This window comes from Leucopleurus acutus, assembly GCF_964270905.1.
Source record: "Leucopleurus acutus genome assembly, chromosome: 3".
NCBI classification, from domain to species: domain Eukaryota; kingdom Metazoa; phylum Chordata; class Mammalia; order Artiodactyla; family Delphinidae; genus Leucopleurus; species Leucopleurus acutus.
Genome location: NC_139145.1, coordinates 76,025,925 through 76,040,209, shown reverse-complemented (window position 1 = coordinate 76,040,209; position 14,285 = coordinate 76,025,925). Strand labels below are relative to the sequence as shown.

The window sequence follows — 14,285 nt, the reverse complement described above, 5'->3', positions numbered from 1 at the left end:
CCTGTGTCCTCACATGGCTTTTCCTCTGTGCAACACGTTCCTGGTGTCTCTTCCTCTTCCTATAAGAACACCAACCCTATCAGATTAGGGTCCCATCCTTATGATCTCATTTAACCTAATTATCTCATGAAAGAACCTATCTCCAAATACAGTCACATTGTGGGTTAAGACTTTACCATGTTGATTTGCAGGGAAAACAATTCAGTGCATTACACTAGGCAACATGCTGGGACCTTAAAGGGCTGGCTCTGAGTGATGTCAAATCTTTAGGGTCCCACTGGAAACTCTATGCTTCATCTAGGATTCATTCAGCTCTAGAAGGCCTGTGGCTTTCCATTTGCTAACCCCATCACAGATCTTCAGCTACCTCTGGACTTGTGTCTTGTTATATAGACCAAGTATATATGGACTCGTGTCTTTGCATAATTGTAGCAACCAGTGGCACTTCTAGAGTAAACTCTTGTAACCTTTCCTTTACACTTCAGGAAATAAAGCAAATCATTTACCAGTCACTCACAGAAATCCAGGGTACTATCCTATAAGGGTACCACTCCCCATCACATAAATATCCATCCATACATGTAATATTTGGAGCCATCTGAGTAAATCAATCAACTATTCATTTACCCATTCACTTATCAACTACTTATTGTTGAATGTGCTAGTCAATATCCAAGACTCTGGGAATTCAGAGACAAGGAAGATAAGGTCCCTGTCCTTGAACAATACATAAATGAGAACTAAATTTGAACTTCTAAAATTTGGACCTTTGGACCTAAGTTTGAAGTACATAATCACTATCTCAATTTCAATACCATTAAAAGGTGGATCAAAATTAAAATTCTTCCAAGTCAGGACTCCTGCTAAGCCATACAGTGTCTTTGTACAAATTAAAACATGGGAACCCCTCATTTTTTAATGCCAAAATGGGAACCCCAGTTGGCTCAGATTGACACATGAACAATGCTGTTGTACAATAAGCACCCTTTTCTTCAAGGGGCACAAGGTAAGCAGGACACCCATGCAGGATTTTGGCCACCTATAGACCCCTCAGTTATACCCTCTTGTCCACAGAACATAAACTGCACAATCAATCATACATGGCAGTCGTCTTCCAGGTGGTGGGACTTAGAATGTATTGAGGAGCAACACAGACCCCCAGAAAACATTCCAACTTAATGTCACCCCTGCAATCCAAACAATTAAGCTGAGAAGATTAAAGTCTAGGAGATTTTGAGGTCAATCCAGAGATCAGGGAGCATAGTCAGGAGAACCCAAAAGTCAAAAAATGTGAATAGCTATGAATTCCACAGCAATGAAATTCCAGCAAGCTTTGTGATTGATTTTATACCAGGGACCTCTTTCATCTGCTAGAGAAAAAAAGAAAGGTAGAGTACCTTTATAGCATGCTTGTCCCAGCCATCTATTTTCTGGGTTGGATTACAAATGAACAGAGACCTAAGCTATGAATGCCATGTACATTATGAGTACTTACTAAATGCAAAGCAATAAAATCCTATTTTATGCAGAGGAAAATAGAGAAAGTGAGATTTTTTCTTTTAATCAGCTGGGTAAAAATGACTAATCTCTACAGTTATGGAAACAATTACTGGGTGAAAAGGAGCGGTCTCAAAAGTGTCCTGCATACACTATTCTAAAATATCTCCATATTTCATTTATTTTAGTTAGTGCTTTTCCAGTAGGCATGCATGACTGCATGTCATCAATTTGGTGAGTGAGAAGTTTGATAACACCATTTTTCTATATCATGAAGATAAATACACAACTTAGCTTTAGGCTTATAATTAAATGAACCACAAAACTCATTTATTAAAATACATTTCAGATTTTTGGACAGAAATTTATTCATGTTCAAAGGCAACAAGAAATTATTGTAAAGGTTATTGAACTGAAATTTGTATTGATATTATTTTTAACCCAGAAAAAAATGTTAGTAAAACCTGTACTCTCTTAACTATAAGTCATATTTAGGTGGACAAATTATAATAAGAGTAATAGAAAATATCTCTGGTAATATATGCTGACAAAATATGAATAACATTTTTAAAATGTGATTAAAATCAAAACCACTGCAATATCTATGATCATACAATAGCACTAGATTCTAGGGCAATCATCTAGCATCTATATTCTAGACTATCACAACTTATTCCCCCTTCCAGCAAGCACACTTGTTCTTAATCTTTCTCACACCTATTCTATCTTAATTTTCTACTAATATTTTACACTTACATATACACTCTTTTTTTCCTCCAAAGATAGAATTGTATACACACACACACACACACACACACACACACACAAATATATATTGATCTTTCCATTGAAAATATCTTATGAATACCTCTCCATATTAACACAAAGAGAACTACTTTATTCTATTAAAGGGCTGTATGATGTTCCATCGTATGACTCTCCTATGACTTCTCAGTGCTCCACTGAAAGACAGTTTTAGTTTTAGTTTTATGTACAACCCTGCAATTAAGTTAACATATGTCTTTATGTACTCACCATGTACCATATTTTTTCCATATAATAAATTTCTCAAAATAGGATTGCTAAATCAAAAGTTTTTATGATATTCTTGAGACCAGGATTTATTTGTAGATTCTCACAGGATTCATATAACACTCTAAAATATGGTGGTTACTAAATGGTATTAGTGGTTGACTACACTGACCTTTGTAAACAATCTGAACAGATACAATTGAATGGCCATTTCACTTTTCCCTACAACAATAGATTCTCCACAGCCATCTAAATCTTCAGTTTAGGAGGTTCTGGTGATAGGCAACTCTTTATTGAAAAGCAATGCTTTATTCTGTTTGATAGAAAGGAAAGCCACACTCCACTGTAACTGAGTGAGCACTAACATCTCATGATTTTACAGCATTATTGAGAAAATACAGCATGTATTAGGTGAGTGCAGTATACTTGAAAGAATATTGTCTTAAGGAAAGCCTGTTGCTATCCAGATTTGTCACTCTGCGCCAGTACTCTGTAGCACACAGCTTCTTCATTCATAAAATAAGATAAATGAAATAGACAAATTCTGTGGTCCTTTCTGATTCTAAAATTCTCTACTATAAATCATGTCAATAAAGATAGCATTGGGGCTTCCCTGGTGGCGCAGTGGCTGAGAGTCCGCCTGCCGATGCAGGGGACACAGGTTCGTGCCACGGTCCGGGGAGATCCCACATGCTGTGGAGCGGCTAGGCCCGTGAGCCATGGCCGCTGAGCCTGCGTGTCTGGAGCCTGTGCTCCGCAACGGGAGAGGCCACAACGGGAGAGGCCACAACAGTGAGAGGTCCGTGTACCGCAAAAAAAAAAAAAAAAAAAAAAAAAGATAGCATTGCCGTACTATTCAACTTTTAAAATATTCCTTCTGTTTTGATTGAAAATGGAATTATTAGAAACTTTTTTTCCTAAATTCCTTCAGATTGTATAAAAATGGGGATAAATGTGCATATATTCTCTGTAATTTGTGAACAGTCAAAATGGACATACTGATTCCTACTACAGTGTTTTTGTGAAGATACAGAGAAAGTACTTAGAATAATTTGCATAGGGCTTACCACATACAGCTAATCAGTGACTACCACTTTTCTCATTATAATCATTGGAGAAGGTTTAGAGCTTATGTGTAAATGCTGTATCACTCTATCCTGTTTTAAATTATAAAATTATTCAGAATAGCAGAAGTAAATAATTAATCATTATCAAAAAAATTTTATGACACAAAATACGTGGTGTCCAGTTCCTTTCATAAAGAATATAATACTTTCAAACATATTTATTCCTGAGCTAATATTGAGAGAGCAGAAGAACTTAAAAAGAATACACTTACTGTCATCAATCATCGTCGGTGTCTAAGCCATTAACTGAAAGAAACCTGTGTTATATAACTTAAGTAACAATGGCAAACCACATCTTTGGTGGAAGTGGCATCCCAGGGTTCTAGCACTTAAAATAGTTACCCCAAGTATATATAAAGGTCAGCACATGTATGTTTTATGCACTTTATTATTTCATAAGATTTCAAACTGCACCATACTACAGCAAGAAAGGATATGAGTCAATCATTAAATTTTTTAGAGGTAGAAGATTCAAAACTTTGATCCAATTTAAATCAATTCTCTCCTAAGGTACAATATACACACTGTCCATATTGCAACCAAACACCACAGAAGTTTTGTCTACATTCTTTCTGCTGCAAATGAAATTCTATCCTCTCACCTTTGGGAGCTTCCCATGATGTTTTTTCTGCATAGATTTCCCATCCTCTTGTAAGATCATAGTCAAATCTGACCTTCTTTACAAGGCAGTCACAATCCTCCTGCACTTGGTTTGAGATGCTAATACAGTTGACCTTCAATGACTGAATGTGGCTCTGCCACTTTATCTTGCATCCACAGAGGCCCTAAAATCCAAGTCTCTTTTACTCTAACCATATCATGTGCTTCTTACTATTCCCGCATCAGTTGGTCAACACGTATATATATATTTGGAACTGAATCCAATCAAGTCAGTTGAATTGAACATGACTCTTTATTCAACCTTTAAGAATATAAGACTCAAAATTAGTAATTATTCACTGGCCTCCACTAGTAGTGGAGCTTGACAAAAAATAAGCTATTAAATGAACTAAAACTAAACTATTAAACAAATTATAACTCCCCTCAACTTTGTTCCTTAAGTATTATTTGGAACCAGGAGAGTTTGGAGACTTGAGGAAATTTTAGTCCCTAATTCATTTTATTAACAGTATTGAGTGCATCCTAAACACTAGCTACATAGGAGTGAAAAAGATGGACATTCCCCTAACAATCAGAATTTTTCAATTTAGTGAAGTAAAAAAAAACCCTAAATAGATAATTATAATTCACTCTCACAACAGGGTAAGTAGAAAGGGTTGGGGACTCCCTGAAGGCTTCTAAGAACCATCTAAAATGTGATTTAAAAAAAAAAAAAAAGGACAGTGGAAATGAGCCAGAAGACACAGATGCAAAAGGAGGAGTGGTAGACATAGTTGCATAGCTATGGGAAAGCAATAGCAGCAAGGGGCTTGTCAGAAGATAAATCCATGTAAATTTTTTTATTCCCTGTAGCAACCGCCAAGGGGCCTTCTTGGGTTCAACTAAACATTTGTACTTACAAGACTAGTGCCATGCCACCCAGAAAGACATAGGATAATAACCACAGCTTCCTGGAAGAAAATACCAAGCTTCCTCTCAAGATTCCCATAAAATGAGTATGGAAGATAACCTAGCTAAAAAGCCTCATGTCCCAGAGGAGCCAATATCTCTTGTAGCAAATCCACTAAGGGCGTTCCCAGGAACAAGAGTCACCACACTCAGGAAAGTTCAATGTTAATTTGCCAATCAGGGGTAATTTTTCCACAAGCAAGATTGCCTAGACATACAGTCCACATCTTAACAGAACTAGACTAACAAGCAGTCATAATCTCATGCAGAAGTGGAGTAGATTTTGTTAATCCTCTGCCCACAAATTCTCTCTGATTACTTCTGGGTAGAACAGTGTTCCAGGTAGTGGACACAGCACGCAGAAGACTGCGGGAAAGGAACAAAGGGTAAATTCCAGGGTCTAAAAAGAAGTTCATAATGACTGGAGTATATCGGCCCTTTATAGAAAAAGTTTGCAAATCCCTATCCTAGAGTCTGAGAGTAGCCTGAGCTATAGACAAGACACAGGACTTGATTATAAAATTGGGAGAATTTCAATGAAGGCTGAATTTGCAGCCTTCACCAAAATCAGGTCCCTGATAGAGAAGGACTGAGACTTAACTCTGTCATAGTTCTGGATTCTAGGAATTCAAAACATATTGGCAGGGCCATACTCTCTGTCTCTGAAGATGCTAAAGAAGAATCCTTCCTTATCTCTTACAGCTTGTAGCAGTCTCCAGTAATCCTTGGCATTCCTTAGCCAATGAATCTTTCACTCTAATCTCTTCATCTGACTTTGCATGGCTTTCTCCCTTGTGTGTCTATGTGTTAATTTTAAATTGCCCTTTTCTTTTAAGGACACCAGTCACTGAAATAAAGCACACCGATATCCAGCATGATCTCATTTTAACTTGATTATATCTGCAAAAACCCTATTTCCAAATAAGGTCACATTCACAGATTCTGGGTGGACATGAATTTTAAGGGAATACTATTCAACTCATTCACCTTTACATCAATAATTAAGCTCTTATCTCAGCATGGCCTAAGTAGGAAAATGCTGGCCCTGCTAAGGAATAGAGGGATTATACTTAGAAGGAGTGACAAAACTTGGTTATTAAATACTGGCATGACCAGGGAAAGCGTGGCTTAGGAGTGGATTCTGGGGGTGTTGGACTATAGGATAGTGGAGGTTGGATATAAGATTGAGTAAGGTAGAGTTTTATTGATGTGGGGACACTCAGGATTTAATTTCCTGACAATAGACCTTAGAACCAGTATTAATACACTACTGGGGTGGCTCTTTGGAGTTTGAAAATACTGGTAGTCCACGTTAAATGAGGTGGAAAGAGCAGAACCACCTATGCAGAATGGAGAATGCAGAATTCTAAATGAGGAAAGGCTCAGAAAGTGAGCATGCTAGATTGAATCTGTTATATAAGATCCAAGACTCCACCAGCTGGTGGCATTCACTGTTTACAGAAGACAAAAAAGAATGTGATGGTGAGGCAGTCACCAACATTAATCAGAAGCTCAGCAGCATAGGCCAGGACTGACTAGAAAAGGTGCTGTTACAGATAAAGTACTGGGTTCCCAAGTATCAATGGATATGAAAGGATTCCAGAATAACAAACCCAGAAAACAGCACAAAACCACCAGAAACAAGGTTAACTTACTTATTATAATAGCACCAAGATCAAATGGCAAGTGGGGACATTGACCTTCAGGGACATATATGTAATGCCTATTGACCATGCTCTTACCAGGGACAAGATGAATGAAGAGTCAATTTGATATGGATGATATAATAAAAAGAAGTCCAGAATGAATGATGTCAGCTGCCCTGATGGAAAGTTATAATCAGTTGTCCATTTTCCAGACAAGAACCAGTTCTCACACTGTGACCCATCAATTGAAGGAATAGTTGTGTCTTCTTGAAGGACTCTTCAAATGCATGGCAAGTGTATACACTTTAAATTCCCTTTCTTTCCCAAAGGGTCCTATGGACATTCGCTTGGGTAATCATACACTGAAGAAAAAATACTAAGAGCTCTTGGATACAGAATCTGACTCATTCTGATATCCAGCGACCCAAAGCACCATCATGGCTCCACTATTTACAGTAAGGTCATATGGAATTCATACGGCAAAAGTTCTGGCCCAGGATTATCTCACTTTGGGTCCAATGTATCCATGGACGTATCCAGCTGTTATCATCTCAGTTCCTGAATGCATAATTGGAATGGACAAACTTAGCAGGTCCCAGGATCTTCACATTGATTCCTTGACACATGGACTAAGAGCTGACAGAAAGGCTGAGAAGAAGCCTCCATCCATCACAGTTCTCAAAACCAATGAGCACCACACCCTGGGTAGAATGGCAGAGATCAGGGCCATCCCCAAAGACTTAAATGAGGCAAGGGTAATGGTCCCTACTATACCACCATTTAAGTCACCAATCTAGTCTCTGCAAAAACCAAATGAATCAAAATGGAGCATAGTGTAGTTACTCAAGCAGTAGCCCCAACTGAAGTTGTTGTTCTAGGTACGGCATCTTTACTAAAACAGATCGACTAAGCCTCTAGTTCATGGTATGTGACTTTTGAGCTTAGTGTATATATTATTTTCAATATCCATCAGGAAGGAGCATCTGAGGTAGTTCACATTCACCTAGGACAGGCAGCAGTGTGTATTCCCGTTCTTTGCTCCAGAGATATGCTAAATTGCCTGCTCTCTGTCACAGTAAGTCCAAAGACAGCTGGCTCATCTGAACATTCCACAGGACATCATGTTAGAATGATGGCACTAAGCTAATCAGATCTGGTGAGCAAAGAAGGACTCTGGATACTCAGGTAAGAAGGTGGAAGTAGTCCAACCAGTGGCTGGAATACTGGTGTAGTTTTAGGAGTCTAAAAGTTTGAGGCTTGCCAGACACTTCATGCAAGGTAAAGTAAGAGCTACCTCACCTTGCACCTCTGACCCTAGATGAATAAAATGAATGAATAAAACAGTTTGCTAGTAGACCGCTTCCAGTTTCAGAGGCAGCATGAACTGCACTTGAGAGTTTAGTTCTGGCTCATTTATCAGATGACCCAGAAGGTTTCCCAGTTTTGAATGGATCCCAGGGTGAGGCCAGAAAGGGCTCCACAGCTGAGTCCAACCACTCCCTTTGGAATTTTGAGAGATTTCCTAGTGATAATACACAGAATAGCAATACAGATAGGATACCTTTTTTTTTTTTCAGACAAATTCCTCTATTGTTCTCTATTCAAAACCCTCAAATACTCTACTAACAGCAAGTACATAATCCTTAGTGATCAATGGACTTCTCTCCGCTCTGGCTTTGTCACATTACAGGCGTCTCATAGCAAAGCAATTTTAGAAAGGGCCAGGATCAGTAGTGAAAATGAAGAGTTGCTTATGTGACTAACTTATTTGAATGTAAAAGTGAGAATAAAAAGAAATGAGAAAAAGTAACTTCATTGTAAAAACAAATGAGGGTGGAGTTACTGTTCATCTTTTCTTTCCCTCATTATGACTCTATTTCCATCTATTTTATGCAAAAATGTAGAGTGTTGTTTAAATATTTTCCAAGGTAGGTAATTTTTAAAAAATATTTAGTATTGGGCTTCCTTGGTGGCGCAGTGGTTGAGAGTCTGCCTGCCAATGCAGGGGACACGGATTTGAGCCCTGGTCTGGGAAGATCCCACATGCCGTGGAGCAACTAGGCCCGTGTGCCACAACTGCTGAGCCTGCGCTCTAGAGCCCGCAAGCCACGGCTGCTGAGGCCCACGCACCTAGAGCCCGTGCTCCACAACAAGAGAAGCCACCGCAATGAGAAGCCCACGCACCACAACCAAGAGTAGCCCCTGCTCTCCACAACTGGAGAAAGCCCACATGCAGCAATGAAGACCCAATGCAGCCAAAAATAAAAATAAATAAATTTTTTAAAATATATATATTTCGTATTTATAACCAAATGCTTTAAAGAAAATAATATGATAAAATTTGATCTATATATTATGTAAATTAAAACATGACAGTCAATAACAATCCACATTCATATAGTTTTTAATTTCCAACTGGCAAAGCATTTTAGCATATAAAATAAATAATTAACCAATATATCTATAAAGAAGAAATGAGTGGATACTTTTATTCATTTGGAGACTGAAATCAAAGTACAGAGGTTTTCTGGACAGACTCAAATAATTTGAAGTGAAGCCATCTATTAATATACTTTATAAAAGTGCATTAGGCCCAGCTGGTATGTTATATGAAATAAGAATTTCTATCCACTTCTATTTTGGCACCTGAAAGGATTTATTTGTGCTTCTTAAAAATAGTCAAGCATTGTGCTAGGCCTGGGGATTCTAAAGTGAATAAGACGATAGTTCTGCCCTTAAGGACACATACACCCAGTTATATATAAGGAATTATAACTACAATAATGATTATAATTATGATATGGTATACTCTCAATATAAACAAAGTCTTTGCCAACAACAACAAAAAGTAGTGATGAACTCTGAATGAGGTTATATAAGACTTACAAGGAATAGAAGAAGCCATTAAAACTGAGGAAGAAATGATCTGTGAAGAGTGGTAGGCGAAGGTCTAGGTTCGTATTTTTGGTAGAACGACATTAGTTTTACTGTGAATACTAGAAATCAAAATGCCCATAAGATACAAATAACACCTACCAGATCCTCACATTTTCAAAGTCTAACAAAATATATGACAAACTTTGTAATGGGAAAAAGAAACATTTTTGACAAGTTAACATGGGATATTTAAATGTGCATTTTATTTTATGGCACTGTCTTGCATTACATCTCATGTATTTGTTTTATATCTATGCTTTTTATTACCTTGGGGATAAGCATTTATATGAAGAGCATCATTTCTCCTAAAACATTAGTAGCAGCAGTTGGCATTTAAAACTACTGTAAAGAATCATTTTCGTAACCTCTCTTTAGGGCACTACATTTTAGGAGTAGAAAAAGTTTGAGGAAAATAAAAGCAGAAATGTGTCTAGAGAAGCAAAAATTAGTGAGAAATCGCTCGGTGAATATCAATCACATTCTACTAGCAGAGTTTGAGGGCAACTAGATCTGAGGTATCCATCTTTATGTATGGTACACTTTACGAAGCTCATTTGAAACCAGGGAGCTTACTACAAAGCTACAAGTTTGATATGTTCATATAATAAAAGAATTTCTATCTCACTACCCATACATGATAGCAACAACATAATACACGTCAGCATTCTTTATAAGATATGGAAGTCTTGCCAAATGTAATAATAAACATCATTGCTTGCTCAATAATATATTGATTTTGAATAATGAAATAGATATTATCCAATAAAAACTATGAAAGAATATTTTGAGTGCTTATTCTGTGTCAAGCACTGTGATAAGTCCTCTGCATACATTCTTTCATTTAATCTTTTCAACCACTCACTAGTGGTAAGTAGGATCCTAAATTTACAACTGAGGAAACTGACCTAGAAATGTAATTTGACTTGTGCACAGAAATATAAGAAAGTAATATAGAGAAGGTAACATACAGATAATATAAAGACCTGAACAAAAGCAGTATTAATATCAAAGACCCAGATATTAATCATAAGAAATTAAACAACCATAAGAAAAAAATGACCCAATAAATAAATGAGAAAAAGGTTTGAACATACACTTCACCTAAGACATATGGTTGGCAAAGAAGTATGTGAAAATATACTCAGCATCATTAATTATTATGGAAATGCAAATTAAAAATACAGTGAAATACCAGTATACACCTACTAGAATGGCTAAAATTTAAACTTAAAATTAAATGACAATTGAAACTAACACAATGTTGTAAATCAACTATACTCCAATAAAAATTTAAAAATAAATACAATAAAATAAAAATTAAAAAAATGACAGCAGCAAGTGTTAGCAAGGATGTGAAGGAACTTGAACTCTCACACACTGCTGGCTGGAATGTAAAATGGTACAACCACTTTGAAAAACAATTTGAAATTCCTTAAAAAGTTAAAGATTCATGTGTCATATATGATCTAGGCTTTCCATACAAAGTATTTACCCAAGAGTAAAGAGAGCATATAACCACACAAAGACTTGTACAGGAACGTCCATAACAGCATTATTTTAATAGCCCAAAACTGTAAACAATCAAAATGTTCATCAGTGGGTAAAAGGATAAACAAACGGTGGTATGTCCTCAGCAATGGGATACTATTCAGCAATGAAAACTATTGATACACACTACAATTTTGAGTGGATCTCTAATTATGCTGAATGAAAGAAATCAGGCAAAAAGGTATACATACTGATTCCATTTACATGAAATTCTAGAAAATGCAAACTAATCTATTCAGTGAAGAAAAGCAGATCAGTGGATGCCTGGGATGAGGTAAAGCAGAGAGAGGCAGAAAAGAGGTATTACAAAATACAAAGGGGCATGAGGAGACTTTGAGAGGTGATGAATATGTTCATTATCTCAATTTTGGTGATGATTTCAAGATGTGTATATATATATATATATATGTCAAACTCTAGCAAGTTGTACACTTTAAGTATCTTCAGTTTATTTTATGTCAATTATACCTCTATAAGCTGTTAAAAGTGTGTATATTTACTTTGGTGCATCTGCGATATCTATTTTTTTATGTTATTTTAATCTGTGAGAATTAACATCAACATTTTAACAATGGTTCTTTCTGGGTAGAAGAAGGATTAGGAATGTTTTGAATTTTCTTCTGTGAGTTAATTATCATTTTCTCAATACACTACAACAGTTATATATATTCTTTTAAAACCAAAGCCTATTTTAAATTTTTTTAATTGTCCTTTTAAAAATATGTATCTACATCAAAGTAACAAGCTTAGAGCTAGTTTATGTATTCTTCCTACATTTTATATAACTGATTTTTTACAATGAAGATAAATTTTGTATCTAAAAATATGTCCTTTTAAAAGAAAGCATTATCTTACTACAGACTCTTGAAAATCTGCCCAATATACTGGCAACTATTTCCATACTTAAATTTGTTAAAGTAACCCGAAAGTCAATTTATAAACATCCTCTTTGGGTGTAGACCTTTATTTACTCTCAGATGAATTGGTGGTGACTTTTGTTTTTCCCTATTTCACTGCCTTGCCTCTCCCATCCCTTGGTCCTTGGACAGAAAAAGGTCAGAGAGGGAGGGCAAGTGTGGCTTGGCTCCATCCTTTCTTTTGCAGCGTCTAGTTTTTGACAGTACTTTTAACTTATGTGAAATAGTAAATTACAAACGCCCAAGAGAAGAAGTCTTTCGGCGACGACAGGTGCAATGTTTGTAACTGTCATCTGCCTTTTCCCAACCGCGACTGGCGCGCGCCCCCAGCCTCCCTCCTCCTGGAATTCGGTGCCTCTGGAAGGGGCGTGTGACGCAGTCGCCGTCACCTAGAGCTGCATTCTGATTCAGATCTTACGCCCCGGCGCGCTGAGCCGGCCTGGCCTCAGTTTCCCCACTTCTAAAGAGAAGGGGCCATGCTGCCCTGTTTCTTGTTCCTCTCCAAGCACATCAGCACTTCGTTGGTGTCCCTGCTCAGGGCGCGCCACGGCTTCGCGCTCCCGCCGCGCTGGGTCCCCAGGCGGCCCTGGGGCTCCCCGCCCGCCGCCCCCGGCCGCCTGCTGGTCGCAGCCGCGTCCTCGCGGGGACCAGCAGGACCAGCCGGCGCCTCCTCCAGCGTGCGCCAGAACTTCCACCCGGACTGCGAGGCCGCCATCAACCGCCAGATCAACCTGGAGCTCTGTGCGTCCTACGTGTACTTGTCTATGGCCTATTACTTCTCCCGAGATGACGTGGCCTTGCACAACTTCGCCAGATATTTCCTTCGACTGTCCCGGGAGGAGACCGAGCACGCGGAGAAGCTGATGAGGCTGCAGAACCAGCGGGGAGGACAGATCTGCCTACAGGACATCAAGAAACCGGACCAGGACGACTGGAAAAGCGGGCTGAATGCCATGGAGTGCGCTCTGCTCTTGGAAAAGAATGTGAACCAGTCGTTGCTGGAATTGCACACTCTGGCCTCAGACAAAGGTGACCCCCATTTGTGCGATTTCCTGGAAACCCACTATCTGAATGAGCAGGTGAAGTCTATCAAACAACTAGGTGACCACGTGCACAACTTGGTTAAGATGGGAGCCCCGGATTCTGGCCTGGCAGAGTTCCTTTTTGACAGACATACCCTTGGAAATGAAAACAATCAGAACTAACCCATAGGCTGCCTTCTCCACCGCCCAGGGTGTGCCAGGACCCAGAGGCAGCTGCTTCCTCGGCTTATTTTATGGACAGTGTACAGAGATCTGTGGTTCAAACCATAGTTTTATACCAATTGTTCCTCCTTTCCTTTTATATTCTTCTGGTACAATGTCCCAATAAAGTGATTTGTAGAGAATATGTATGTAGCCCCATGTTAACAATGGCTTTTTGCCCAGCCATCAAAATAATTTTCCCAGCCCAGGATGAGATGGTATAAAAAAGACTGCAAAAAAAAGCTACTGAAATAGATGCAAACTAAATTTCTCTGGTTACCAAACATCATTCCAGACCATGACCCTTCACTAAAATTCCATGATATTTAAATCAACAAATGCCTGTTATTTTCAAGACCTTATGTTAAAGGCTAGAGTGGGAAAATGTGTAAGATAAATATGCAAAGAACTATAACAAGATGAAGAATATATAATACTTAAAAATCATACATACAAAATTCTATAACAAATTTGTGATCTGTTTTTGAAGGATTATCTTACTACAGACTCTTGAAAATGTGCCCAATATACTGGCAACTATTTCCAGTCCCAGATTTCTCCAATCTGTGATCTGTTTTTGAAGGATTTTGTGATCAAATAAATTCAAGAGAAGCTACAAAAGGTATCAGTGTTGGTCTTGGAAAGTCACAATGTATGTTAGCATTCTAAGGGCTCTGGGAAGTCTTGAAATTAAAAACAAAAACCAAACAAAAAATCTTGGATCATTTTTTGTTTAGCTCAGTGTTTCCCAAACAAACCCAATCTCAG

At 38.0% G+C, this 14,285-nt stretch overlaps 1 protein-coding gene across 1 annotated transcript; it reads left to right on the top strand.

Moving 5' to 3' along the window:
• Positions 1 to 12,749: 12,749 nt before the first annotated feature.
• FTMT (ferritin mitochondrial) lies at positions 12,750 to 13,478 on the top strand (the record flags this gene model as incomplete). Its single annotated transcript, XM_082837494.1, has 1 exon — positions 12,750 to 13,478. The coding sequence occupies one exon, from the start codon at positions 12,750 to 12,752 to the stop codon at positions 13,476 to 13,478; it is 729 nt and encodes a 242-aa protein (XP_082693620.1).
• Positions 13,479 to 14,285: the final 807 nt, after the last annotated feature.